The 27,877-nt window shown below is 36.7% G+C and overlaps 1 protein-coding gene across 1 annotated transcript in view; it reads right to left on the bottom strand.

Moving 5' to 3' along the window:
* Window positions 1–11,385: 11,385 nt before the first annotated feature.
* The window catches only part of CPZ (carboxypeptidase Z), a 60,626-nt gene continuing 44,134 nt past the window's right edge, over window positions 11,386–27,877 (bottom strand). Inside the window, exons 8-11 of the mRNA XM_051964934.1 lie at window positions 20,228–20,363; window positions 18,422–18,561; window positions 14,721–14,820; window positions 11,386–11,966 (exon numbers count right to left, since the gene is read on the bottom strand). Of these exons, the coding sequence (XP_051820894.1) occupies window positions 11,605–11,966; window positions 14,721–14,820; window positions 18,422–18,561; window positions 20,228–20,363 (738 nt within the window). The 3' untranslated portion in view covers window positions 11,386–11,604. The remainder of the gene's footprint in view (window positions 11,967–14,720; window positions 14,821–18,421; window positions 18,562–20,227; window positions 20,364–27,877) is intronic.

Raw genomic sequence — 27,877 nt, 5'->3', positions numbered from 1 at the left:
GTGAGCTTTTGAGTGTGACTGAAATGATGTACACAGCTGCACAGGGCAGCTTAGCAGTGCCTCAATGCCTCTCACATAGGAATCAGTGAGTGAGCAGCCCTGGAGGGGCCTGACACTGATGCATTCTGGCAGCTCAAAGAGGCTGCCCATGACTTTCTCAGCCTCCCTAAGTAAATTATGGCCTTTGACCTTCCCCCTCTACACAATGTCCCATGAGTGGCTGGGGAGACCCACTCCAGGGAAACCCTGGGGTCAGCCCAAAGTTGGATTGTCTGCACTTCAAACAGTTGACCCTCTTCCTCTCTCAACTTTTTCTCACACCTAAAGATCAGGCCTTTGACCTCAGAGACTATACTTTGATCAGTACATGGAGTGATTTGTTTATCTTGCATATTAGCTCAGGCAGATAGGTTTGAACTGTAGAATATCAGTTTGTTGGTTTTTTCCCTTCCCCCATCCTTTCTTTTGGGAAAAGAACAGCTACCTCTGAGTCTTTCAGCTTCTTTTCACTTGGACCTTGTTGGGAATTTGATGGAAGGGGATGTGACTTTCACTATGTTTTTGCTTCAGGTTTTGACTCATAAATTATCAGAGATCAAACTGATTTTGGAACACAAAATGTTAGAGCTGGAGGAGACCTTAAAACACAGGATATTAAGAGATAGAGGACACCTTGGAACACAGGATATTAGAGGTGAAAGAAACTTTAGAATACAGGATATTACAGTTGGAGGGGATCTTGGAACACAAGGATAAGAGCTAGAGGAAACCTTAGAACACAGGATGTTAGAGCTGGAGGAGACTTTAGAACACAGGATATTAGAACTAGAAGAGACCTTAGAACACAGAATGTTACATATAAAGAATAGCTTAGAACCCAGGATGTTAGAGCTGAAAAAAACCTTAGAACACAGGATGTTAGAGCTGGAGGAGACTTTAGAACACAGGATATTAGAGCTAGAAGAGACCTTAGAATACAGAATGTTACATCTAAAGAATAGCTAGGAACACAGGATATTAGAGCTGAAAATAACCTTAAAACACAGAATATTAGAACTAGAAGAGACTTTAGAACACAGAATGTTGTAACATTCATCTAAAGAATAGCTTGAAACACAGGATGTTAGAGCTGAAAAGAACCTTAGAACACCAAATATTAGAGTTGTAGGAAATCTCAGAACATAAGGATTAGAGCTAAAAGAAATTTTAGAATATAAGGATGCTAGTGCTGTGGGGGGGGGGGACACCTTAAAACACAATCTGCTAGAGCTGGAAGACATCTTGGAACAGAAGATATTAGATCTGCAAAAGATCTTAGAACACAGAATATCAGAGCTAAAAGATTAGAACACAGGATGCCAGAGCTGGAGGGGACTTTAGAACTCAGCAAATCAAAGCTAGAAAGAACTAGCTTTTTCATCATAGGGAACAGAATGCTGGAGATGAAAGGCACTTTATAAATGATCTGATTCAATCAGCTTATTTTATAGATAAGGGAACAAGACATGACTCAGGCAAGTTCACACAGCTACTCAAGAATAGAGCCAGTACTCAAAGTCAGGTCTGCCACACTCCAGGTCTGTCTATGTCCATTATATTGCGCTATATTGAGAAAATATGAGTAGCATCTTTGAGTCATAGGAATGACAAAAGATAGGACCTCTTCAATGAGTGGATGCATCTATGATCTCACCAACATGAGATTCCTGATAATGAACAAGTCATGGACTTTCTCAGTTTTCTGATCTGTAAAATCAGGAAAATGATGATTCACAGGGTCTATCTCAAAGATTGGTGGGAGGAATAAATAAAATTATACATGTAAAGTGCTTTGCAAACATTTATGTGCTGTATTAGTGCCAGCTTTCATTAGCATCCAGGAAAATATTGGCATTAAAAAGATAAGTTTTTGTTTCAGGATTCAATGAAAGTGCTACAAGGTATTCCAAATGTAATCCATCTAACTTTTTTTCATCCCATTTAATTCTAGGCCCAGCACATATTCAATCTGGAGCTTCTGACCAAGATATATTATGCTGATGAACTAATTCAATGGACTATCCAACAAGCTACATGTCATTGTGTGGACAATAGGCATTCTTGGTTTTTGTGTCTGCTTTTCTTGCATGGGTTGTTAAGCTAAGCTCTTTTGAATAGTTATGGATTTCATTTAGTAGGCTCTACAGTGATCTGGGGCCTGATGCAATCAGCACAATGTCTTCCACAAAGAGGAGTATCCAGAGGACCTCACCATCTACAGGGAATCTCTCTTCCATTTGGACTCTGCTTGGGAAACCTCCATGATGGAAGGCAAGCATATGTCTGTCTCCCTATCAGTCATTGTTTGACATTTGTCATCAGAGAAAAGTTGAACAGAGTGACATCTGTAGTTGGTATTTAACCAAGAATCATATATGATCTTAATGTTAATGTCAAGTGGAAATAGTTTATTGGAAAAAAGCCTCAAAGTTGAATTTTACCCAATGGTATCAATTATTAATTTGAAAAGAAAATAGTCAACAGATGATACAAACAGTAGGATCTAGTATTCTCTGTATTTTGTAGTCAATTGTTTGATCATAAAGGTGTAGTTTTATTTAGAATACTTGAAAACTTTTACCTGTGTCCTTATGTTTTCATCAGATGTCATATATACTTTATAGATCTTTTTGTAAAGATGAGAAAAAAGATATTTGGATCAGTAACTATTGATGTCTTGTTGGTTGACTTTTTGTAGTGACAATTCTGTGTAATTTTTTTTTAACTAATCGCAGAAGCTCAGACTTGAAAGGAACCAAGGAAGCCTCCACATGAAAAAGACATTGTTCTATGATATAACTGACAAGGGGTTATCTAGGCTTTTTTGTTAGCTTATAGTTACAGTTGTTTAGGGATAAGGGTTGGAGAAGGGATAGGGGCTGGGTGCTATATTACAGCATTAAAGGCATTCAGGGATTAATCATGGAGCAGCGGTAAGGGATAATAGTTAGAAATATCAAGTACAGCAAAAGGTCATCAATACATTGGGTCAATCTTCTATGAAGGATTAGTGAGAACAGAAGACATATCCTGGGTATTGTATAGATCATTCTCATATAATTCGTAAAATTTTTGTAAAGATGTTTACACCTAGGATATCTCAGATCTATGAAAGCAGTAAAAAAAAAAAAAATACTGTAGCTGATGGTCCCTGGTACTGAATAACACTATATAGTGTTCCTTTATAGTGTTATTCAGTACCAGGACCATCAGCTACAGTATAGACTGTAGAATAAATGACACTAGAATAAATGAACACACAGGACTCACCAAAGTCACATAATTTTAAAAAGTTTATTACAGCCTATAGTCACAAAGCTTTGCCCTAAATCCAGTTCCCCATCACTGTTTTCAAGAGGCACCAGAAGAGTGTTTTGATATTGGCTGCTTGAGTTGCACTGCAGAGTTCAAGGATTTCCAGTGTTACCTTGGCTACACCAGCCCTGATTATTCTCAGAAATGCAATCAGTGGCAGCCAACCCCCAGCTGGTAGCAAACATCTCCTATGTGGATGTGCACAAATGCAGGAGTGTGGGGCTACCCTACTGTTTTTTATTGACAGCATTGTTATATGGTAGAGAAAAGAAGTTAAGCAATATATTAAGGCTGCTTATAACTTCTTCTCTCACTTTTTTAGATGCAGAAATCCCAGTGTGCTAAGTTTTGAAATCCAGCATACCCTCCAAGTCAGGAAAAAAAAAATCTTCTGGCAATTTAAAGAGCCAGTTGCTACCAGCGACAGCCCATTTTCATGTACAAATCAATTTGTCTCCACTGATGGAAAAGAATTGCAAAGCAAACAAATTATCCATGCACCATTGAGCTCAAGTCACTCCAGGGATGCTTAGCTTAAAGCATCAGAAGTTGTTGAGTTGGTTGTGCTGCCCGCCCCACCCCCCCCATGTCTTTTTTTAAAATGACCCCTCAGGGCTGAAGACAAAAAAAAAAAAAAAAAAAAAAAAGACATTATTGTCAAGGTACTGAAAGATAACTTCCAAGTTCATTTTCTCCAAAACTCAACTCTAGTGGAATCATTAAGTTCCAGCTTGTTGTAACTTGGAACTGATCTCTTCACATATTCTTTACTACAACTCCAGTGACCTACACATTCTTTAGAATTTCCTGAACTTTTTCCACTCATGACTCCTTTATGGCCCCATATTTTGTAATGTGGCCCTGAGTATATAGGTATATAAAATAGGCATACAAATCAAACATTTACTGGTAATAAATCATAATTTCATGACTCTCTCCTTTCAGTTACATGACCCCATACTGGGGTTGAGACTCACAGTTTAAGAAGCTTTGCCCTAGACCTCCTCTAACCAGACAGGATGACCCCAAGTCTTAGTGCAAGTTTAAAGATTTAATAGTCTTTTTTCTTAAAAAGCAAATAAAATGTAAACGATTTAGGGACACATATTTCAAATGAACTTAAGACTTTGGGATACCTTATATTTCTTACAAATTTAGATAGCACAGGATGCATTCATTAAATGTCTATCTATGGCATTCTCCATATGGCAGGCTCCAGAGAAGATGCAAGGTTTAGATGAAGCTGACAAGTTTTTAGATGATGAGAAATCAATAATATAGCAACATGGGTAGCTATAATATGCATTTAGAGAGTCATCAGAGATGCAAAGTGCCATTTGAGGTCATAATGGGATGTCATTCATTCATTCATTCAACAAACATTAATAAAGCACTCATTCTCTGCTATATGCTGGGGATATAGATTAAAAGCAAACTCAGCACTGCCTGAAAATGGTTTACATTCTACTTGAATAAATGTGGCTAAGAGGATGGATTAGGGACAACATTTTTCTTAGGGAGCTACTACAGGAAATTTTTTTTTTTTGAGCTAATCAGGGTTCAGTGACTTGACTAGGATCAAACAGCGAGTGTAAGTTTTTTTTTTATTCAAATGATGAAAGTCACAATAGAAAAAGGACTCAAAACCTCATGTCTTCTGAGGACAAATCCAATATTCCTTCTCTCAGATCTTGGTGCCTCCCCAAAGATCTCATTTTACATATAGGGAAACTGAAGCTCAGAAATGATTAAGTGATAGATCTCCCTCTAATCAGTTACAAAGATGAGGAGCCAGGACTTACTTTTAGAACTTCTAACTCACAGGGCTCCTGCCATTCCACTCCATACCACTGCCTTTCCCATAAGACATAGGCCTGTGGAATGACTTAATCCATTAGTCTTCAATTACCTTGTACTGGATTTTACACCAGGCAACTGTCCCAGGGAATCAGTCCAACCATTTATCACAACCTGATTAAGAGGTTCCTATTAGATCTTATTAGTGCTTGTAAATGTAAATAATATATTGTTTCACTCTCCAGTCTTGGTGGCCCCAGATCCCTTAGAGCATTTTCTTTGCTTAACATTTCAATTCAACAAGTCCCCCTAAGCTGGCATAGTAGCTACTCACTTTTTAATTTATTTCAATGTCTAAAGTATCATAAATAATTTAGACACTTGTTCAAAGTCCTTAGGAATCTTTATTCATTTATTCTTAATTACTTTTCCTCCTATATAATTATAGGTAATTCATTCTTCTCTGGGTTTGTTGTTTTGCCTTATTTTAGAGCTTTTTCCAGTTTTTTGTAGTTCCTATAAAATATAAATGCATCCAACACCCAATGGTTTCAACCATTTGCCCATAAATGGACACAAAATCATTTCCCCTTTTTTCTAAGACCCAGAAACCTGCTGTGAAAAATCTGTAACACAGATACAATACCCAAATTTGATAACACTAATTGGATTACAAAGGGTTTCTCAGGTCCATAACCCTACCAAGAATATCTCTATTTTATATAATAAATACTGAGTTCTTCCAGAGAAGTTACTTTCCTAGTATCACATAGTAAACATACAAACTAGTACTTAGATGATGAGAAATCAATAATATAGCAACATGGGTAGCTATAATATGCATTTAGAGAGTCATCAGAGATGCAAAGTGCCATTTGAGGTCATAATGCCTTCTCATGTCTTCTGAGGACATACAAACTAGTACTAAAACTTAAGTCTTTGATAGTCCAATTGCAGAGTATTTTCTACGCCACCCCCATGTTAACCTCTCTGGTCACATTTGTGGGTCTGGTCATATATGGAACAGGAAGCCAGGGTCACAAAGACAAAATTATAAATTATTCCTTGAGCTCAAGGAACTTTTATCCTACCAAAGGGATACAACTTCTAGAAAATAAATACAAAGTAATTGTGAGATTAAACCAGTCTGAAGTAGAAAGAGAGAAAGCAGCAACAAGGCTTGCAATCAAGAAAGATCAGAGTAGGAGGTGTTTCATGTGTAGGACCTCAAGGGAAGGGGAGGATTCTAAGAAGTGAGGCAAGGAGGGAGTACAGTGCTCAACCTGTGCCATATACCAAGGGCTTCTCCCAAATACATCAGAATTATTGCATTTCCTCTCTCTGCTTCAATATTTTTGCTTAGCCCCAGCAAGGACAAAACCATTCTCTCAGTCCAGAAGGTGCCCCTATTCCCTTCCTCTACCAGTGGCTCTGCCTTTTCTGTTGTGCTAACAAAAACATAAATATGATAAACACACCATGGCATTTCAATCCAGTTTTTATCCCCACAGCTGGGAAAGCTATGTTTACATCTAGCTGCTTCTTTGTTTTCTGATTAGATTTATCCAGGCTCACAGTCTCTTCCTATCTCTATGGGCAGTTCCTCTTGATCTACTTAGATAAAATCTCTCTTGAGTCTGAATTTCCTCATTTGTAAAATGGAGATAGCAATACTCACACCACCTATGATAGCTTCCAATTATATAGCCCTTGAAGGCTTTGAAAGTGGTTATTTTGTAAGCCTTGGAAGGCTACATAAATAGGAACTATGTCATTAATATCTGTAACTATTTCTTTGATCCTGGTTGTCTTGACTCCTTGCCTTTAAAAAAATCCCCCAGTCACTGATAATTGGGATCCTAGATAGATTTTAACCAGTTAACTTTATCACATTGTAGATCAGAGGGAAATAGTTTCATAGGAATTGTCTTCCTGAGAAAAATTCTCCCAAAGATGATGAAATTGTTACTTAAAGAGAAGGTACCGAGAGAATGTTGCATAGACTATTCCAGCCTCAGAAGACTTCACCCATTCACAAAGAGTTGGCTTTAGAATGTATCTAATTAGGGCTACAAGCTACCTATGCTTCTACCCAAAAGGCTTTGGTGGGGCATTCATTCATAACAACCTCATCTATTAGATGATGCATGAAATTCTTTCTTGAGAACTCTCTCCCCTTAAAGCAGTAGTTTGCTACTGTAATCATTTCCCCCAATTTAGACCTCAGTTTTCTAATTGGTAAAATGTTGGGAGTTGGACTAGTGATTTTCTACATCTTTTTCAGGATCTGATCTTAAGATCTTAAAGCCCTTCTAAAATGTCAAAGTCTTTGGTACAAATCATGCTTCAAGTGCTTTCTGGTTGTTGACAAAACCATGTGAATCAAATCCCTTTTTGAGAGCATGCTTTGAATGACAGGAGGAAGAGGTTAGGTGAGATCAGAAAAATACTAATCACATCAGGCAGGGGCATCTTAAATGAAGAAGAAAAAAGGCCCAGTTATAGGAATACCAAGATGTGGCACGCAAGCTTTGCCTCCTTAGTGATTTTGGTGAAGGTTGGCCCTGAAGAAACAATTGCACAAAGAGTCTTTCTCCTGGTTTCATTTGGATGAATGGTCCCTGAAAAGGTCAATTTGCCATCCCTATGTTGTTTGAACAAGATCGAAAAGCCACCATCAAAATCATATTTACTCAAATTCATCAAGGTATTAATTCTCTGTGAACTTTCTGCAGGCAACCAATCCATCAAATTACGAAATTGTTAAGTACTTTCTATGTTCCAGACAATATACTAAGGGCTAGATATATAAAAATAAAAGTTAAAACAAGACCCGTTCTCAAGGAGGTTATGATCTAGCCTAACTAGACAAGCATAACGAAAATTGATACAAGGTGATTTGGAGATATAGGGAAAGACATTGGGATTAAAGGGCATTAGGAAAATGCTCACATAGGAGTGGTACTACAGCATAAATAACAAGAGCCATCAACCACATGACCTACCTATAAATCTGAGACCATGCAAAAAAAGCTAAAGAAATGGGAAGAATCTGAATACAGAATGTTAGAAGTGAAAAGGACTTTAAAACATAAACAATGAATTGCAGTGACAAACAGAAACCAATTGTAGAAAATAGGAGTCAGAACTCAGAAAGATAATCTTCGGGGATTATCCGAACTCATTATTTTAGGAATTATGAAAGATGATCATAGCAGGGCAAGGAGCTTACTAAGGTTACACAGGTAGAGGTTAAGGTAAACTGCTTTGAAATTTTTTAAGGTATTCAAATGTAATATTTTATTGGATCAAAAAAGTTGAATTTCTATTCTATCTTGGTCTAGTATTTGGAAGTGTACAAAATGTGTGTGCAAAGTGAAATGTAGAATGGTAGGAGTTAAAGTTTTAAGAATTTTTAGCTTAGATTAGTCTAATGGATATAAAGATGGAGAGCATGTGAGAAATAATATCATAGCTGAGTCAATAGGACTTGATAATTAAATGAATGTAAAAAATCAAGGGAGAGGGAGTAGTCTAAGATGCCTCCAAATTCCCAGGCTTAGGTGATTGGTAAGTGACTGTTCTGATGACAAAGACAACAAAAACAAAAAGAGAATCTCATCATTTGAAAAGATTTCAGAAGTCATCTTATGCAAGATTTACCTGAATAAGAACTATTTTTCCTTGTAAAAAAATCCATTCCACTTTGGAACAGCTCAAGTTATTAATAAATTCTTCCTTATATTAAACTAAAATCTGTCTCTCTGCCAGCTCTGCTCATCTAATGGGAGGAGCAAAGATTATGGATTCTATTCTAGAGCTAAATCCCACTTATACAAGCTTGGATTTTACTTATTTGCTTGTTTTTTTTTTTTTTTTTAATTTTTCTAAATCCTTTCCATGCTTTTTTTGGTCTTAAATTGAGATGTGAATTCTGAAGGGGAGAGAGAGAGAAAAAGAGAGAAAGAGACAGAGATAGAGACAATGAGACAGAGAGAGAGAGAGAGAGAGAGACACAGAAACAGAGAGAAAGAGACAAGGCAGAGAGACAGAAAAACACAGGGAGACAGAGACAGAAAGAGACAAAGAAACTGAGAGACACAAAGAGACACACAGAGAGACAAAGACAGAGACAGAGACAAAAAGAGAGAGAATGAACAACTTATTCTGCTTCTTAATAGGGTGGTTGGGGATTTATGGAAACTCCTTTCTGATGACAAAAAAATTATCTTCATCCCCAATTAAAAGTAAATAAATATAACACAGAGGTCTAAAGCCAATTCATGTCCTTAATCAAAATGGTTTCCTGCTTATCATTTCCTTGACATATATCATCTGCAATGGATCATGGGAGGGGCTAAAATATACAAAATCATCCGAGAACCACATTAGAAGAGGGACCATAAATTGCATCAAAATTTAATCTAAACGAAAAAGTCTGTAGATAAAAAGTGCAGTAGACAGCTGAGAATCCATATCTAATAGCAATTGCTTCTCTTCATGTGGAATTAGATGGTTAAGCAGAACAGTAAAATATGGGGCTGTCAACTAATCAATTACATTTGAGTAATTGATCGTATAATATTATTGGTGAAAGCCCATAATGCGTGAGTTAGAAGAGAACAAGCTCTGAAAATATTAGATTTGCAGCCAAGAGGAGGTGGGGAGAATTGGTCCTCATAAAAAATGCCAGGGACATTTTTTTTTGTTTGTTTTTACAATTTTAAAGTAATATCTATCTAAAAAAGGCACACTATATTCCAACAAATCGCCTCTCTCTGGGAGTGCCTGTAAGATGAAAGAAAAAAAAAAAAGATAGGAATATTTACCTGGAAAAAGAAAAGGATTGGAAGCAGGTTTCAGGGAATAGGCTGTGATAGTAATTAACTAATGGCTTATTGAGAAGTGGTACAGTGGATAGAGCACTGGGCTTGGAATGAAGAACTCATCTTTCTAAGTTCAAATCCTGCCTCAGACACTTGTTGGTTATAGAACCATCACACAAGCCACTTTAAACCCATTTGCCTTGATTTCTTCATCTTTAAAATGAAATGGAAAAGGAAATGGCAGACCACTCTATTATCTTTGCCAAGGAAATCCCAAATGTTGTCATGGAGAAAAAACAAAACTGAGCAATATTGAAAGTAAAGAATATTAGACTTTTCTTTTTGATCCAATGGGTGGAACAAAAAATAATTGAAGTTACAGGGAAACAAATCATTAGAACTGCACAGTAATGGAATCCTTTAATAATGATCTCCCTTTTATTGACGATGTTTGATCAGAAGTTGAATGATCACTTGTCAGGGATGCAATGAAAGGGATTCTTGTTTCAGATGGAGGGTTGAACTAAAATGTCAATGATCTCAGTATTCTTCCCGCTCTGATATTCTGCCTTTTGTTTAAAATTCCAGTCGTTCTGTGTAAAACTCTCTAAAACTCTAAAAGTCAGTGTACCAATTCTTTTCTAGCAATGACATTTTATGTTCTAGGGTACTTACTTCACAAAGTTTTTTTGATTCTCAAGGAATTTATATCCTACTAGCTGTATTATCATGGACAAGTCATTTACTGTTTTAACCTCTGAGACAGCTAAAACTTAAAAGTCATGAAAGAGTTTGTCGTCATGGTGGTAGGAGCTCCCACACTGACAATACTTATTCAATACATTCAATAATGATACTTAAATTCTTCAAAATATCTATGATTTTTCAGGCTCACATATTCTCTTAATTCACATAGATCCTGATCTTTCCATAATTTAGAAGATAGCCTTTATGTAAGTACTTGTGACTGGTGAAAAATTAGATTCTCAACTTAGGCTGGTTGTTGAAGGATAAACACAGATCATCTCTGGGCCTAAGATAGAAGTCTATGGAAATCCAAAGATCTGGCAGAGCTGGTACATTCACGGAAATCCAAAATTGCCTCCATAATGACACATAAAAGAAGAACCTTATATGAACCCAGATGACAGTAAATATTGTGGTCACTGATTTTCGTATAGTACTTTCTGTTTATAAAATGTTTAATTTCACTAATGCCAGTGTCCCCTGGGGTCCCATCCAACTCTGAAATTCTATAAGTCTTATTTGATGAAAACCTTAGATTAAGCCTAAGAGGGAGGTTGGGTTGGTGATTAACCCCAAAGACTCACCTGTAAAATCACAGATACTTTGAAGTATCATCATCATTAAATGTACCATGGTAGAGTCAAGGAGAATGATTATCATATTTTGTGGCAGATACAACCATTTTTAATGAAAGTCAATCCAATGAGGGCCAGAAAATGCCAAAAATATAATACAGAAAAAATGGAGAAATTAGCATTTGGGTTTTCCTATTTGCAATTATTTAATTCTTGAGATGATCGTTGCGATGATACCCTACCATGCAGGCTGGTAAAAGGATCATTTTGGAGACGAGCATAACAAGACATGGGAATTGATGAGTCTAATGATATTTGAGGAGCCAGGTGGGCTTGTGATGATTTAGAGAGGTGAAATAGGACCACCACCATGGCTTGCCTCCATCATGCACAGGCTTCCTTCTTTCACCTACAAAGTCTCCATTGTTTTCTGCATGGGGATCGAAATCCTCTAGAGGGTCATGGCGCTTGTAGCCATTTCTCCGTGGCCCTCTCATGAACTTCTTGGGATGCAGATCTAAAGGATGAAGGATGAAATCTACCCTGCCAGCCCTCTTCATCCTAAGGGGGATGGTAACTTTCTTGATCATCTTGGTGTAACCGGGGGCTTGGGCGATGACAATATGAGTGCCTGGGGGCAGTAGCCTCCAATAGTCACCATCAGCAGCTGAGGAAACAAAAAATGGGAGCCATTGTGAGGTCATAGGCCAAATGACACACCCTTGGTAATAGGGGAAAAGGGAGAATTTAGGAGGAAATAACAACAACAACAACAAATTTTCACAGATATCATGGCATATTAGAAAAGGTATTGATAAGGACTGGAAGAACTGAGTTCAAATCTTTATTCCAACACTAAGTTCCTCTATGATCACAGGCAAATAAATCACTGCATCATTTTGAACATATTTCTCAATTTGTTAAATGGAGATGATCAACATTTATGAGAACCTCCTCACTGGCTTCTATAAAGAAAGTGCTTTGGAAGAACTAGAGATCAGCATTGATGACAAAATAGAAAATGTTGATTATATCAAGTTAAAAAGCTTTTGTACAAACAAAACAAAACGAATGCAGACAAGATTAGAAAGGAAACAATAAACTGGGAAAACATTTTTACAGTTAAAGGTTCTGATAAAGGCCTCATTTCCAAAATATATAGAGAATTGACTCTAATTTATAAGAAATCAAGCCATTTTCCAGTTGATAAGTGGTCAAAGGATATGAAGAGACAGTTTTCAGATGATGAAGTTTGAACTACTTCTACTCATATGAAAGGATGTTCCAAATCATAGTTGATCAGAGAAATGCAAATTAAGACAACTCTGAGATACCACCACATACTTGTCAGATTGGCTAAGATGACAGGAAAAAATAATGATGAATGTTATAGGAGATGTGGGAAAACTAGGATACTGATGCATTGTTGGTGGAGTTGTGAACAGATCCAGCCATTCTGGAGAGCAATTTGGAACTATGTTCAAAAAGTTATCAAACTGTGCATACCCTTTGATCCAGCAGTGTTACTACTGGGCTTATATCCCAAAGAGATATTAAAGAAGGGAAAGGGACCCATATATGCAAAAATGTTTGTGGCAGCCCTTTTCGTAGTGGCTAGAAACTGGAAATTGAATGGATGCCCATCAATTAAAGAAGGCTGGGTAAATTATGGTATATGAATGTCATGGAATATTATTGTTCTGTAAGAAATGATAGCAGGATGATTTCAGAGAATCCTGGAGAGACTCACATGAACTGATGCTGAGTGAAAGGAGCAGAATCAGGAGATCATTATACACTTCAACAACAATACTATATGAGGATCAATTCTGATGGATGTGGCTATCTTCAATAATGAGATGAACCAAATCAGTTCCAATAGAGTAGTAATGAACAGAACCAGCTATACCCAGGGTAAAAATACTGGGAAATCAATATGGATCAGAGCATACACTCTTTCTGTTATTGTTTGCTTGCTTTTGGTTTTTCTTCCAGGTTATTTTTATCTTCTTTCTAAATCCAATTTTCTTGTGCAACAAGATAACTATATAAATATGTATACATATATTGTATTTAACATATACTTTAACATATTTAACATGTATGGGATTACCTTCATCTAGGGAAGGGGAGGGAGGGAAGGAAGGGAATAGAAGTTTTTGCAAGAGTCAATGTTGAAAAATTACCTGTGCGTATGTTTTGTCAAAAAAAAAAAGCTATAATAAAAAAAGAAAGTGCTTTGGAAGCTACTAAGGACAATAGAAATAGGATCTATTATTAATATTATTATTTTAGGAACTTCAGAATTTTCCTGGTATCCCAGGTGATGATGAAGAAACATAGCAATTAAATGAAGCAATTAGGTGGCTCAGTGGATAAGCAGTGGGCCTGGAGTCAAGAAGACCTGACTTCCTATGGAGGCTCAGACACTTTCTAGTTGTGTGATCCTGAGCAGTCACTTAACTTCTGCCTCAGATTCCCCAACTATAAAATGGGGATTATAATAGAACCTATTATGCGAAGTTGTGAGAATCGAATGAGATAATATTTCTAAGTGCTTACAACAGGGCCTGAAACATAATAGGTGCTATACAAATGCTGGTTTCCTGCCTTTAATAATGGGGAGACAAGGGCAGCTAGGCAGGCACAATGGATAGAGCACCAGCCCTGAAGTCAGTAGAACCTGAGCCTCTGCCTCAAATCTGGCCTCTGCCACTTAACGCTTCCTAGCTATGTGACCCTGGGCAAGTCACTTAACCCTAATTGTCTCAGGAAAAATACTACTACTAATAATAATGGACAGAAAGCATGATATAATAAAAAGGCATATAAACCTGGGAATGAGAAAATTCCAGTCCTGTTACCCATATGATTTTGAACAAGTCATCTAATAATCTGAAGTTGAAAAAAACTAGTACATAAAATGGGAATAACAATTGTGTTTTCTCATTCCCAAAACTCTTTTGATCATAAATTTGAGACCATGAAAAAAGCTTAGCAGTTTTCTCATACAGTATTCTCATTTTACCAAAGAAGAAATTGAAGAGACTCAGATGAACTGGGGTGGGGTAGGGGATCACTCAAGATTACAAAGCTAGTAATTCACAGAAGTAAGTCTTCTGAATTCAAACTAAGAATTCTCCATGGCACCTCATGGCAAACCTTGAAGACATCACTGAAGTTATGTATACCTTTAAAATGCCCTTAGAAGCTCAGCTCACCTGCCTACTCACCTCATCTACCATCAAATGAGCATGTATTTGTAGGGCTACAACTACTTGGAGAAGTGTTATAGGGTTGTGATGTGACCATGGAAGGACCAATAAATTCTGTTTATATTAAAAATCCAATATTGTTATTGTTGATAATAACCACAAAATTGAAACACACGAATTTGGTTTAGAATGTATAATAAACATACCCGTAGTAATATCATGGCGGATTCCTCTGACCAGGATGCGTGCATTTTTGATGGGTTTTCCAAATTTATCTGTTACTGTACCTTTAATTCCTCGGTGTACCTGAAAAAATATAAAGTAGAGGAATGATTTTCAGATGGCATTATGACCAAGCTCTATGAAATCTTCCTTCCACCTATATATTTACTCTGTTCCACATATGGGAAGAGCAGAGAATCATCAAGCTAGATAGGACTTCAGAGCTCATATCAAGTTTATCATTTTATAGATGAAGAAACTAAGTTCCAGAGAAACTAAAATGGTTTGTCCAGGGTCACACAACCCCTAAATGTTTGAGACAGGATTTGAACCCAGCTCTTCCTGATTCTGAGTCCAGTGTCCTAATCACTATTTCATGTTGCTTTGCATGCATACATCCATATGGATGCATAGAAAAACATATGCTATGGGAAAAAAAATCTAATTCTAACTGATATTCCCTCAGAATTAAAAGTAGTTAGATTGGTCGTATTTACAGTTGGGAGAGCTGCAGAACTACTAAAAAACACATCTAGTCCAATCAGTTCATTTTGCAAAGAGGGAAAGTGAGATGCAGAAAGGTTGAATGATTTGTCCATGCTCTCATAAGCAATCAGTGGCAGAGTCAGCATCCAAACCCAAACCCTTTGTAATCCAGGAATCCCCCCCCCCACTCCACTAATTACACCCTTGGTAAGAAAAAGATGAAAAATACTAAAACACAGACATTTGGGGTGCAGATATGGCCTTCCTTTATTCAAATACAGGAAAAATGCCCAAATCTGCATTTCTGGAACTTTAACTCATTTCTCCTGTCCTATTGGATCAAGGTAAATAGATTCATACATCCTGATGGCAGCATGTCAGCTATTTTTCTGAATTGTAAGCTACAAAGACTAGCATCCAAAGACCAAAGTTTATCTACCTCAATGGAGGGAGTCCCTTTTGTGGTGAGATATGTACAAGGCACAGTGCTCAGTGCTAGATGAAAGGTGAAAAATGATAATATCCCTGCCCACCGGAAGTTTACAATCTAATGGAAGAAGAGAGGAATGATACATGTTCACATAAACAAATAATACTGTACAGATAGATTGGGATAAGAAGAGTGAAGAGATCCAAATAAAATACTATGAGAAATTTCAGGGGGAAAAAAACAAATATTGTGCATTCAATCAACAAAATATAAAAATCTTTTTTCATATGCATGTCTTCTTAGTCTCATTTCCCCTAACTGGCATTAATATAGTTTTTTTTTTTTTCAGTCCAAGCATAGAAATCTATACTTTTTAGTTTTGGCCCTTTATTCTAGTCTTCTGAACTATTTTTACATCTTTCCAATGCAATCTGATTTGTTAAACAGGGGATCAAGTTTCATGTTGTCCAAAATTTTGAAATGTAATTTAATGCTCAATTCAATAAGTATTTTATTAAGCATCCATCATATGCCAGGCACTGTGGTAAGTGCTAAAAGCGTGAAAGCTTTCATCCAACAGCTTGATAAAACTACTGAAATGCTAAAAAATCGTCCACTCCCAAATCAATTCATTTGTGAAGGCAAACTAAGTCCTCTTTTGCCTCAATTCTTACCTATTCTTTAATCACTGAATGGTGTTGCCTCAGACAAACTGAGACAAACTTTGGAAAGACTTAGTTTATAAAGGCCATCCCGACCCATATCTTGCTCCCACATTCTGATGACCCTGGAAAAGAGAATAAGGCTGATGGCTTTGCACAGCCCTGTCTCCCTTAAATCCAATTAATTCACTTTTAAGTCAAGATATCACTCTCCTAATGTCATTGTTTCTCATCAAGAATGAACAACAACAAAACTACTGAGCAAACAGAATGGAGGACAGAACCCCAAAGCTTGATTAGAGACTTCTTAACATTACTTCCATCTCCATTACATTCAACTCTATTGACTATCTACTGAGTAAATGCTATGTATAAGAATGTAATCTACGCTTGACAGGCCTATTTTGGGCACCTAGATGATGCAGTGGATGAAGTGTCAGGCCTGGAGTCAGCAAGACTCACCTTCAAGAGTTCAAATCTGGCCCCAGACACATACTAGTTGAGTGACCTTGGGCATAATTACAGGGTTATTTAACCCTGATTGCCTCAGTTTTCTTATCTGTAAAATGAGATAGAAAAGGAAATGGCAAACCATTATCTGCTAAGAAAACTCTAAATGCAGTCATGGAGATTTGGACATGACTAAAAAAATAACTGAACATTATAGACAAGATCATATAGTATATATAGGGGACACAAAAATATATGTGTTTATTTTTGCTAATGGTCAGATTTTAGAAATAACTCATTTGCAGAACTTTTAAAAAAGACTTTATACTACATCTTTGAATAAATGAACAAGCCTTTCTAATTAAAAATATTTCACCCATCGGACAGCTGTCAATTAGTAATAATTACAATTTAATATATTTCCATATCATTTTAAGGTTCATAGTGTTTTTCCCTATCACAATCCAAGGAGTGAAATATTGAAAATTTTAGTATCACTCTTTAAAGATGAAGGGACTGAAGTTCAGTTACTTGTTCAAGAACATACAACATCAGAGCTGAGGCTTGAATCTAGGACTCCAGAACTTCCTACCCTTCCCATTGCACTATCCTGCCTTCTATAAGAACTGCGTGGAGTATATCTACTTGAGCTTGGGTTTTTCCTCATCAACTGTGGATGAAATGAAATCTTCAAAGAGAACAGGCAATTAGAGCCTTTCAGCATGGACCTGAAGATGTGTTTCCATGGGGTAGCCAGGGGATATTTATGAGCTCAATATGAAAATCTGTCCAATGTCAACAGGGAAAGGGCTTCAATTGGCTATGGCAGACTAATTCTTTATCAGAAATAATTTACTCAGTCTTATCTGGGGGATGAGGGGGTGCTTTTGGGCCTGGGTCTGTGTTTCCTCTAAAGATGCTATAACATAGACTTTTACAGTATCTGCCCATTAGTATCTTTATATCCCTAACCTTCAGGCACAATAGGAACGGAGCAAGTCCAGTCCCATTTGGGTTCTGCAAAACTCATTTTCACTAGACGGCCATAAAATGAAATGAGCTTGGCAGTCTGGATGGCCTGTAATTATTTTATGACACTACTTTGCTGAGAGATGCAGGAGGTCACTGGCAAAACCCATAAACAAGGAAAGTAAAACAATGCTAATAACTTTATATTATACTCCAGGCTTTCTGCTACTGTAGTCAATGAGGTCTGTACTGAGGTGGGATCAAGAAAAACATTTTTTCATTCATCAAAGGGGATGACTTGGATGCTCTTATTTATTTTTACCTGTCTTTAAGACTACAGGAAGCCTGGTCTATAAAATCTTGTATAAAACATGGCAAGAAAAATATGGCAAAAGCTTCTGCATGAGGGCCAAGAGAAGCATTGTTCTGGAAGTTAAGACACCTGGATCCTAGTCTTTCAACACCAACATTCTGTGTTCTAAAGTCCCTTTGAGCTCTGACATATGATATATTCTAAATACTAAAGGTTCCTCTCAGTTCATATATTCCTTGTTCTGAAGTCCTCGTCTCTGATAATCTAGAATTCTAAGACCACACAAATAGCCCGAGTCTGAAAATTCAATATTTGAGACAGAATTTCAATGAAGGAAATCAGGAAACAAATCCAACAGGGCAAATAATACAATACCATTTCCATAAAATTCAGGAGTGATTCTTTGTTGTGTTGCCAGAGTGTGTAGAGAGCTTCCTCTGGGGGAAACTTCACACATCCCAACTCCACAGTGATTTCAAAGCAGTTGGTGTGAAGATAATTGAAATCTGACATACCTACATGCAGACAAGAGGGGAAAAAAAGAGAAATTAGACATGATCTGGGCCTAGTTAATAAGCAAGAGGTACAAAGATTATCAGGTTTGACGCCAAAAACAAAAAGAATGACCAGTATTCTTTTGTGTACTTTTTAATTTTTTGCCTCTCTTTGTATCCTCAGCATTTAACACAATACCTGGAACAAAGCAGGTACTTAATAAATAAATGTTGATTGTCTAACTAACTGCCTCTGCTGTTACAATTCCATAGCTTCTCTAAAGTTTAAAAAGTAGATGATTTATTTTTTAAATGTCTATTTTGAAAAGGTAGAAATCACTCTGATTTTGGAAGGGAAAAAACACAGAAGTTTCAACAAAACAGTCATTCGTGGGACTCAAACTCCCAAAATTCCTGGGTGAACATTTCATAGTATGGCTCTTAAGAACAAACAAGATAATGGGGAATAATAGCAACAACCATTAATTGATTATCTTCCTATGTGCAAGGTCATGGGATCCTATACAAAAAGTCATCCAGCCTCTCCAAGCCTCAGTTTCATTATCTATAAAATGGAGACAATGGTAACAACAACATGTGATCAGTGGGGATATAGACAAAAATGTTTTTTAAAAGTCTCTGCTCCTAAGGGGTTTGGTGTTCTGTAGGAAGCTGTAGTTAGCAAAGAATAATTTAAGGAGGGATCTAGCACCAACAACTAAAAGAACCAGGGATGGTTTCCCATAGCTGGGAGCATGTAAGTTGAGCCTTGAAGGATGCTCAGGGTTATAAAGTGGAGCACAAGACAGAATGCATTCTAGACATGGAAAATAGATGCAGAGACAGGAGCAGGATACTTCAAGGTGAAGATATAGCAAACCTAGGTCAGATAGGTTGGAATATGGAGAATATGTATGGGAGTAACATGATAATAGTCTGGAAAGGCTTTAAATGTCAAGTTGAGCAAGGTCTTAATGATAGATGCCATAGGGAGCTATTGAAGATTCTTAAGTGGGAGAGTAACATGGCTAGAACTTTGCTTTAGAAAATTAAATTCGATAGTTTTATAAAAAATGGATTGGAAGAGGGAGGGATCAGATACAGAGTAATCAATTAAGATGTTATTGCAATAGTCAGGATGAAGGTAATCATGATCTGAAGTAGGATGGAAAGATGCTAATAATGGTCTGAAAGATTTTTTAGATGTAGGATGCTAAAATTTGGTAACTGACTAGAATATGAAAGTAGAGTGTGAGAAAGAATGATGAGTCAAAACCAATTCTTTGGCAAACCTTGTTAGAACAATGTGACAGATAATAAAGTTTAGAATGTGTAATATTTATGAGGAAAGAGAGTTGTGTAATGGAAAAAATGGGTGAAGGTGGAGAATCTAGGTTCAAATCTCTATAGTCATTTACTACAAGGCAACTGGGGTTAAGTGACTTGCACAAGGTCACACAGCTAGTAAGGGTTAAGTGTCTGAGGCTGGATATGAATTCAGATCCTTCTTGACTCCAGGGCTGAGACTCTATTCATGGCACCATCTGTGAATGCTGCCCCAAGAGACATTTCTGAAAGGTAGAATGGCATGGCTGTTTTCATCTTGCAATCCTTTTTAAACAATCCCCCAGAAATCCCTCTACTAAACCTTTTCCTCTCCTCAAAAACCTACCATAGGGAGACTTACCTCCTGTAAAACTATACCAGTCAGCACCGTTGATAATACTGCCCCTTTTCAGAAAGTTGCCACCACATCTATTCTCTGATTTGTCCATCATCATGGGGTGAACATTGGCATAGGCCCTGGACAGTAACCTGAACATCTGAAAAGAAGATGTAAAATGTATATTATTTCTCCAGCAAAGACCAGAATTCTCAGGAAACAGAGAGGCCAAACAATGGGCAGAATGTAGAATGTCAGAACTAGCACTGGACTCCCCATTCATTTCAGGATTAAACAGAAATCAAAGAGCATTAGACTTGGAATTAAAATAAAATAAACAAACAAAAAAATTAACAACCAAGTGAAGTTCAAATTCCAGCCAACTTCTCTGGGATACAGTTTCCCTATTTTCAAAATGAAAGTGGTTAGACTTGATATTCCTTGATGTCTCTTCCAATGTTAATATTTTATGACTATTAATAACAAAAATCGTATCTTAGATATTCACTCTTCATTTTATAAATAAAGAAATTAAGGCTCAGAAAAGTCAAGGAATTTGCCCACCTCAGAATGCTTACCCTCTTAGGTGATAAAGACTTCATTAAAGACTCATTTCAAATCCCCCATGCTTTAAGAGACTTTTCTTACTCTGTTTAGACCTTCCCCTCTCAGGATCTCTCCCATCTGCTCTGCATCTACCCATTGATTAATGCATTGAATGCATCTACCCATTACATGTTTTCCCTATTAAAATACAAGCACATTGAGCTCAAGGGTTAGCTTTGACAAAACACTTGGCACAATATAGAAAGAATTTAATACATTTTAACTTGTTCAAGGACACAGATCTCTTTACTCAGGTCTAATGAGCTTTCTGCCATATTATTAAGCTGACTCATTTAGAAGTCTCTTTTTTACAGACGGAAAAGTCAATGTATTTGTCACAGGTTGCAAGGCAATAAGTTGCTCAAATTTAATCCATGTCTCTTAAAAAAAAAAACAAATCCAACTCTACTACGCCATGATGCATTCCAACTCTGCCTATAACCACATGACCTGGGCAGGATACATGCCCTCTCTGAGCTTCAGTTAGCTCATCCACTGAATGAGGATAATAATATTCACCATCCCTATTTCATAGTGGTCATTTCACAAATTATAAAGTACGACTTGAATTCAAGTTATTATTACTAGAAATTTAACACCAGACCTTAAGTTCTATCACATTAATGACCCATCTTTACCTAAACTTAATATCATTCCCAAGGTCTAGCACAATGCTTTTTATTGTTAATATTATATTGAAAAATATCTAATAACATCTTTATATGATACTTTAAGTTTTGTTAAAAAAAATGACAACTGTTTTGACAACCCTCTGAAGTGGGTAATTTAATCATAGCTGGTTGGCAAAGTGGATAGAGTGCCAGGCCTGGAGTCAGGAAGACTCATCTTCCTGAATTTAAAACTAGCCTCAGAAACTTTCTAGCTGTGTCATCCAGGCAATTTAATCCTGTTTGCTTCAGTTCTTCATGTGTAAAATGAACTGGAGAAGGAAATAACAAACCCAGTCTAGTATTTTTGCAAAGAAAATCCCAAATGGGGTCACCAAGAGTTGGACACAACTGGAAATTCCTAAACAGCAATTTCAGCAACAAAACCTGTACTTCGTAGGAGTAGAAAAAAATCTATGGAGACTAAATGACTGACTGAGGTTGTAAGATTAGTGGGTGCTGGAGATGAGAATGGAGCCCAGGTCCAATGCTGTTATTTTTCATGACAGTGCTTCTCCATAATAATAGTACCCTTCCCCAAACTAGCACCATAAGCTCACCCACAGCATTCATCTCCCCAGAGACTATGGGTTTTCAGAGAGACCTCTATTTGTTGAGGGGCCAGTATTGATAGCTGATTTATTACTGAGGTGAGATGGTGTTTTTTTTTTTTTTCTTTCCAACTTGTCTTCTGGGATTCACTTAAGCAAACTGCCCGCCCATTGAGACTCTTTTACTCATCCTTGTTTATGCTTGGTAGGAGATGGTACCCAAAAGAATCAGACCTATTACTTATTAGTGCATTGAATAAATAGCCCTGCTCATTAATGTACTTCCTCTGGCAGCTCCCTGGTGTTTAAGACTGTGCCCAGCCAACTCCCTTTCCAAGAAAAGGGAAATGGACTCAAGGCACTGAGGAGAGTTCATATAATAACAGAGTACTGGCCAGGCCCTGCCCCAAGCCCAAGTTGCCTCCTTATTCCTGGGTCTCTTAAACTCCTCCACAACTGAATTCCTTGCTCGGTAAAAGGAAGAAGGTAGATTAGAAGTTCTCCAATTCCCTCTTATCCTAAGAACTCATTAACTTCTCAGCAGCAAATACTTGAAGCTGGAGGTTGAGATAATGTAATGCAATGGGAGAAATGTCAGACTTGAAGTTTATGGGCAGCTCATTTTATTTCTTCAGTTGTAAAATTAGATCACTTATATCTGTACTGATGAAATCATGTCCCAAACATGAAGAAACTTTTTTTCATTGACCCTCTACTTCTCCTAAATTCTCATGATGTCAGTGAACTTCATGGAAAGGGAGTTGATCAGATGCTGTCACAAACACATATATGTCCACACACACACACACACCTCCATACATATAATTTTGATGGGATTTCATTTTACAGGAGAGAGAACTGAGGCCTAAAATGGCAAAGGCAAGAGACAAAGGATTGATTTCTGGTCAGTATTCTTTCTCCCAGACACTTTTGCATGAAAAAGAGTCCTCTCTACAGGGAAAGGGATCAAATTGATTGATTTCTAAGACATGAAATTTCTAAGTCACAAGGAATCTAAGAAATAACTCAGATTATTCAGTTAAATTCAATACAGCTTTTTTTAAAGTATCTGCTATTTGCAGGACACTATGCTAAGAGGAATAAAGAAAGAAAGAAACATAAGAAAGAAAGTTAAGAAAGGAACATAAGAAAGAAAGAAAAGAAGGAAGGAAGGAAGGAAGGAAGGAAGGAAGGAAGGAAGGAAGGAGGAAAAGAAGGAAGAAAGGGAAAAAAAGAAAAAGGAAAGAAGAAAGGGAGAAAGAAAAGAAGGAAGAAAGGGGAAAAGACAAAAATGAAGGAAGAAAGGGAGAAAGAAAAGAAGGAAAGAAGGAAGGAAAAATTAAAGAAGGAAGAGAGAAAGGAAGGAAAACTTCCTGTCTGTTTTTAAGTAGCTTATATTCTACCAGAGGGATATAGCCTATATCTAGAGGAATAAATACAAATATGTACAAAGTTATTCAAAGAGGTAGAGAACACTTAATAACTAAGTGAAGAGGGAGAATAAGGAAGAAAGGGCTCATGTAACGTGACACTTGAGAAGATGCTTGAAGAAGCTCTATATTCCTAATTGCAGAGGAAAAAAGGATGGGTGAAAAGGACAGTCATGGAGCAGGGGCACCAGTGGACCACTTGAATTGAAGGATCATAATATGAAATCTGCCTTGAAAAGTAGATAACACTTTGCCTGCTGACAATTTTGCTTTATGGACAAGAAAACTAAAGGAGGTCCCTCATCCAAGGTCATACTGTTCTTTCCAGTGAAATATTCTACCTCTCAAGAAGCGAACTGATAGCAATATCTTACATTTGAAGAAACACTGGAGTACTGCGGAAGGCACACAGAAGTCCAGGTCAGAGAGCTGAGTTCGAGTTCTATCATTAACTACAATTTCGGACAGCTAGAAGGTTCCGTAGATCATTAACCTTAGAATCAGAAAGATTTGAATTCAAATTCTGTTTTAGGAACTGATTATCAGTGTTACCCTGGACAATGGAAAGGGAACTGATTGGATGTTGAGCAATTTAATCAGTTTACCTCTATTTCCTTATTTATACAATGGGGATAATAATAGTGCCTACCTCCCAGGGTTATTATGAGGAACAAATGATATGATATTTATAAATCTTTTTAAACTTTCAAATTCTACATAAAATAATACATAGATTCTATCTATTATTCTAGCATCATAGAATGGTTCTATTGGGAAACACCTTATAGATCATCTACTCATAGGATCATAAGGTTATAAATTTACAAGGGATTTGGGGAGATGATGAGTCCATAGCCCTCATTTTTACAATCCTTGCTTTCCTCTGAAAACCATTCATCTGCTTGTTCCTGATCATTTGAGTCACCCATTTGAAAATTTTAGGAGAGTCTTTTGATTCTTCAATCAGTCAATCAAGGATTTACCAAGAGCCTTCCACACTTGAGGCATTTTATTTGCTTCTATGGCTACAAAGACAACATGAAAGCAATGACTAACCTCAAGGAGCCTCTTAGGCTAGTCAAGAAAGATCATGCATGTCTATGATGTGTTTTTAAGTATAGAATAGATACAATAATTTGGGGGAGAATCTGATGGGGGCATTAGGGGAACCTAAAGCTATGGATCCCCCATAATCAATTAAATACCAAGTCCTATCAATTTTTTTTGGCAACATTTCTCTACTCCACAAATTATTCCCATCACCCTAGAGATGATCATTTCAAAGTCATCCGAACTATGCTCAAAAAGTTATCAAACTGTGCATACCCTTTGATCCAGTAGTGTTTCTACTGGGCTTATACCCCAAAGAGATACTAAAGAAGGGAAAGGGACCTGTATGTGCCAGAATGTTTGTGGCAGCCCTGTTTGTAGTGGCTAGAAGCTGGAAAATGAATGGATGCCCATCACTTGGAGAATGGTTGAGTAAATTGTGGTATATGAATGTTATGGAATATTATTGTTCTGTAAGGAATGACCAGCAGGATGAATACAGAAAGGACTGGTGAGACTTACAAGAACTGATGCTGAGTGAAATGAGCAGAACCAGGAGATCATTACTTACCTCAACAACGATACTGTTTGAGGATGTATTCTGATGGAAGTGGATCTCTTTGATAAAGAGAGCTAATTTAGTTTCAATAGATCAAAGATAGACAGAAGCAGCTACACCCAAAGAAAGAACACTGGGAAATGAATATAAACTGCTTGCATTTTGTTTTTCTTCCCGGGTTATTTATACCTTCTAAATTCGATTCTCCCTGTGCAACAAGAGAACTGTTCAGTTCTGCACACATATATTGTATCTAGGATATACTGTAACCTATTCAACATGTAAAGGATTGCTTGCCATCTGGGGGAGGGGGTGAAGGGAGGGAGGGGAAAAATCGGAACAGAAGTGAGTGCAAGGGATAATGCTGTAAAAAAATTACCCTGGCATGGGTTCTATCAATAAAAAGTTATTTAAAAAAAAAAAGTCATCCGAGCTATTGCAAAAAATCCCTGCTTCTACTGGATTCTCTTAGATCAGTCCTTCATAGTACTGACAGACTTTTTTTTTTTTTTTTTTTTTTGTTATGTATATGTTAATGGGGTGATAAGACTGAACATGGTATGGTCTCCTCCAGTCGCAAAAGTCACATCCCAGTTACTCAAAGATCTGATTATATCACTTTTCAGTTTAAAACACTTCAGTATTGTCATATTGTTTATTTAACAGTTAAAATTGTTCTTCCTGGCACACAAGATCCTCCACAATCAATTGATGCACTACAAATAACTTTCTACATAGTCTATTTTCCAGTTGGTTTCTAGTTAAACTGAACAAACTGTTATTTCCTTTATTTGTTCAGTCATTTTTCTTTTTGTTTTCTTGCCTTTTTAATATTTTTATTTCCCCCAGTTAAATATATCAATTTTTTACATTTGTTTTTAAAATTAAAAAAAAAAAAAACAAAGGTTCCTACTCAATTATAAGGAAGAAACTTTAAAATGGAATAAAGAATATTAAGCTGGGGGGTATTTTAGACATTGTAAATAGACTATACTAAGTTAGAGCTGGAAATGACTTTACAATTTTGTTTAGTTCTCAGCATTGTTCAGTTACACACAAAGAGGGCAGATACAATGAAAAAAGGAATGGATCCTATAAGTTCCTCCAAGTGAGTAGACAAGGGGAGGAATCTTCTAAAGTCACTAAGGTATCATCTAATTTATGTACTGATGACATTTTGAGAATAGAGTGCTGGATCAGGAGTCAAGAAGACTCATCTTCCTGAGTTTAAATCCAGTCTCATACATTTAGTAGCTGTGTGACCCTGGCCAAGTCACTTAACCATGTGTGCATCAGTTTCCTCATCTATAAAATGAATTGGAAAAGGAAATGGCAAACCACATCAGTGTCTTTTCTAAGAAAACCCCAAATGGAATCAACAAGACTAAGATATGACTGAAAATAATTGAACAACAAACAGCAAGTTCCAAGAGAGGGGAAGGTTGAGAAAAGAAAGTAGCAGGTGATCTAGTTGAAAGAAAAATAAAGTGATGAGGCATTCCACTGAGGACAGTGGGTTTTTAGCTCCAGTTCTATTATCAGCTTTTGATCTGAAAAAAAAGAGATTTTCCTTTTCATTTATATTTATATTCCTTTCATTTACAAAATTAGGACTTGAACTATCTTCAATGATCAAAGAAGTATCTTCCAACTCTGATAGTCTATGTTCTAGGTCTAATATCTCTTCTAGATTTAAAAGTTTATGTTCTGTGATCTAAGGTCCCTTCCAGCTTTCTCAGTCTATGTTCTAAGCTCATTTCTAACTATAAAATCTTATGTTCTAAAACTCCTTCTAGCTCTAACAATCAAAGTTCTAAGTTCTACCTTAGAACAACTCTAATCTGTGTCCTAAGGTCCACCTTCTAAAGTCCACCTAAATTTTGACCTTCTATGTTTAATGATACTCAGAATTGGAGGAGGATTTAAAGACAATCCAATCTAAATCTTCATTGAATCAGGACTATCCTATGAGTAATCCTTGATTAGTAATTACCTAGCCTCTACTTGAAGAGTGCTAGTAATGGTCAACCTACAAAACCACTGATGCAGCTGGATGGTCTCAGGCAATGACCAAAGATTTTTTTAAATTAAATTTTATTTTATTTTCTATTAAAATTTTCTCCATTCCACTTCCTCCTACTGCCCATTGAGAGAGCAGGAAAAACAAAACCAGCTACAAATATAGTCAAGAAAAAAATTCTCATATCAACCATATTTTATCTATCTCTCTATCACTATCATTATATCTATGCCTATATCTATCATCTATTTATATTTATAATCTGGTTCTAACTATACCTGTCTCTATCCATCCATCCATCCACCCATCCATCTACTTACTTGTTTATCTCTCTCTCTCTGTTTCTGTATTTCTGTATATCATACACAAACACTTTTCTATCCATCTACCTATCTGCCTATCCATCTCATCCATGTATCTATCTATCTATCTATCTATCTATCTATTCATCTATCTGTCTATTTATTAATCCATCCATCTGTCTACTTATCTACCTATATATCTGCCTGTATGTCTGTCTATTTACCTATCCATTCATCTATCTACCCACCTACCTACTTGTCTATTTGTCTCTATCTATCTATCCATCTATTTATATACTTATCTATCATCTGTTTATCTGTCTGTCTATCTGCCTGTCTGTCTATTTATCAATCCATCCATCTGTCTGTCTACCTATCTACCTATATATCTTCCTGTATGTCTACCTATTTATCTATCCATTCATCTCTCTCTCTCTCTCTCTCTCTCTCTCTCTCTCTGTCTCTCTCTCCATCCATCTATCTATGTA

The sequence above is a fragment of the Antechinus flavipes genome, chromosome 6 (assembly GCF_016432865.1).
Source record: "Antechinus flavipes isolate AdamAnt ecotype Samford, QLD, Australia chromosome 6, AdamAnt_v2, whole genome shotgun sequence".
In the NCBI taxonomy this organism is placed as follows: domain Eukaryota; kingdom Metazoa; phylum Chordata; class Mammalia; order Dasyuromorphia; family Dasyuridae; genus Antechinus; species Antechinus flavipes.
Note: the sequence above shows the minus strand (reverse complement) of the source record. Positions and strands in the feature narration are given on the sequence as shown.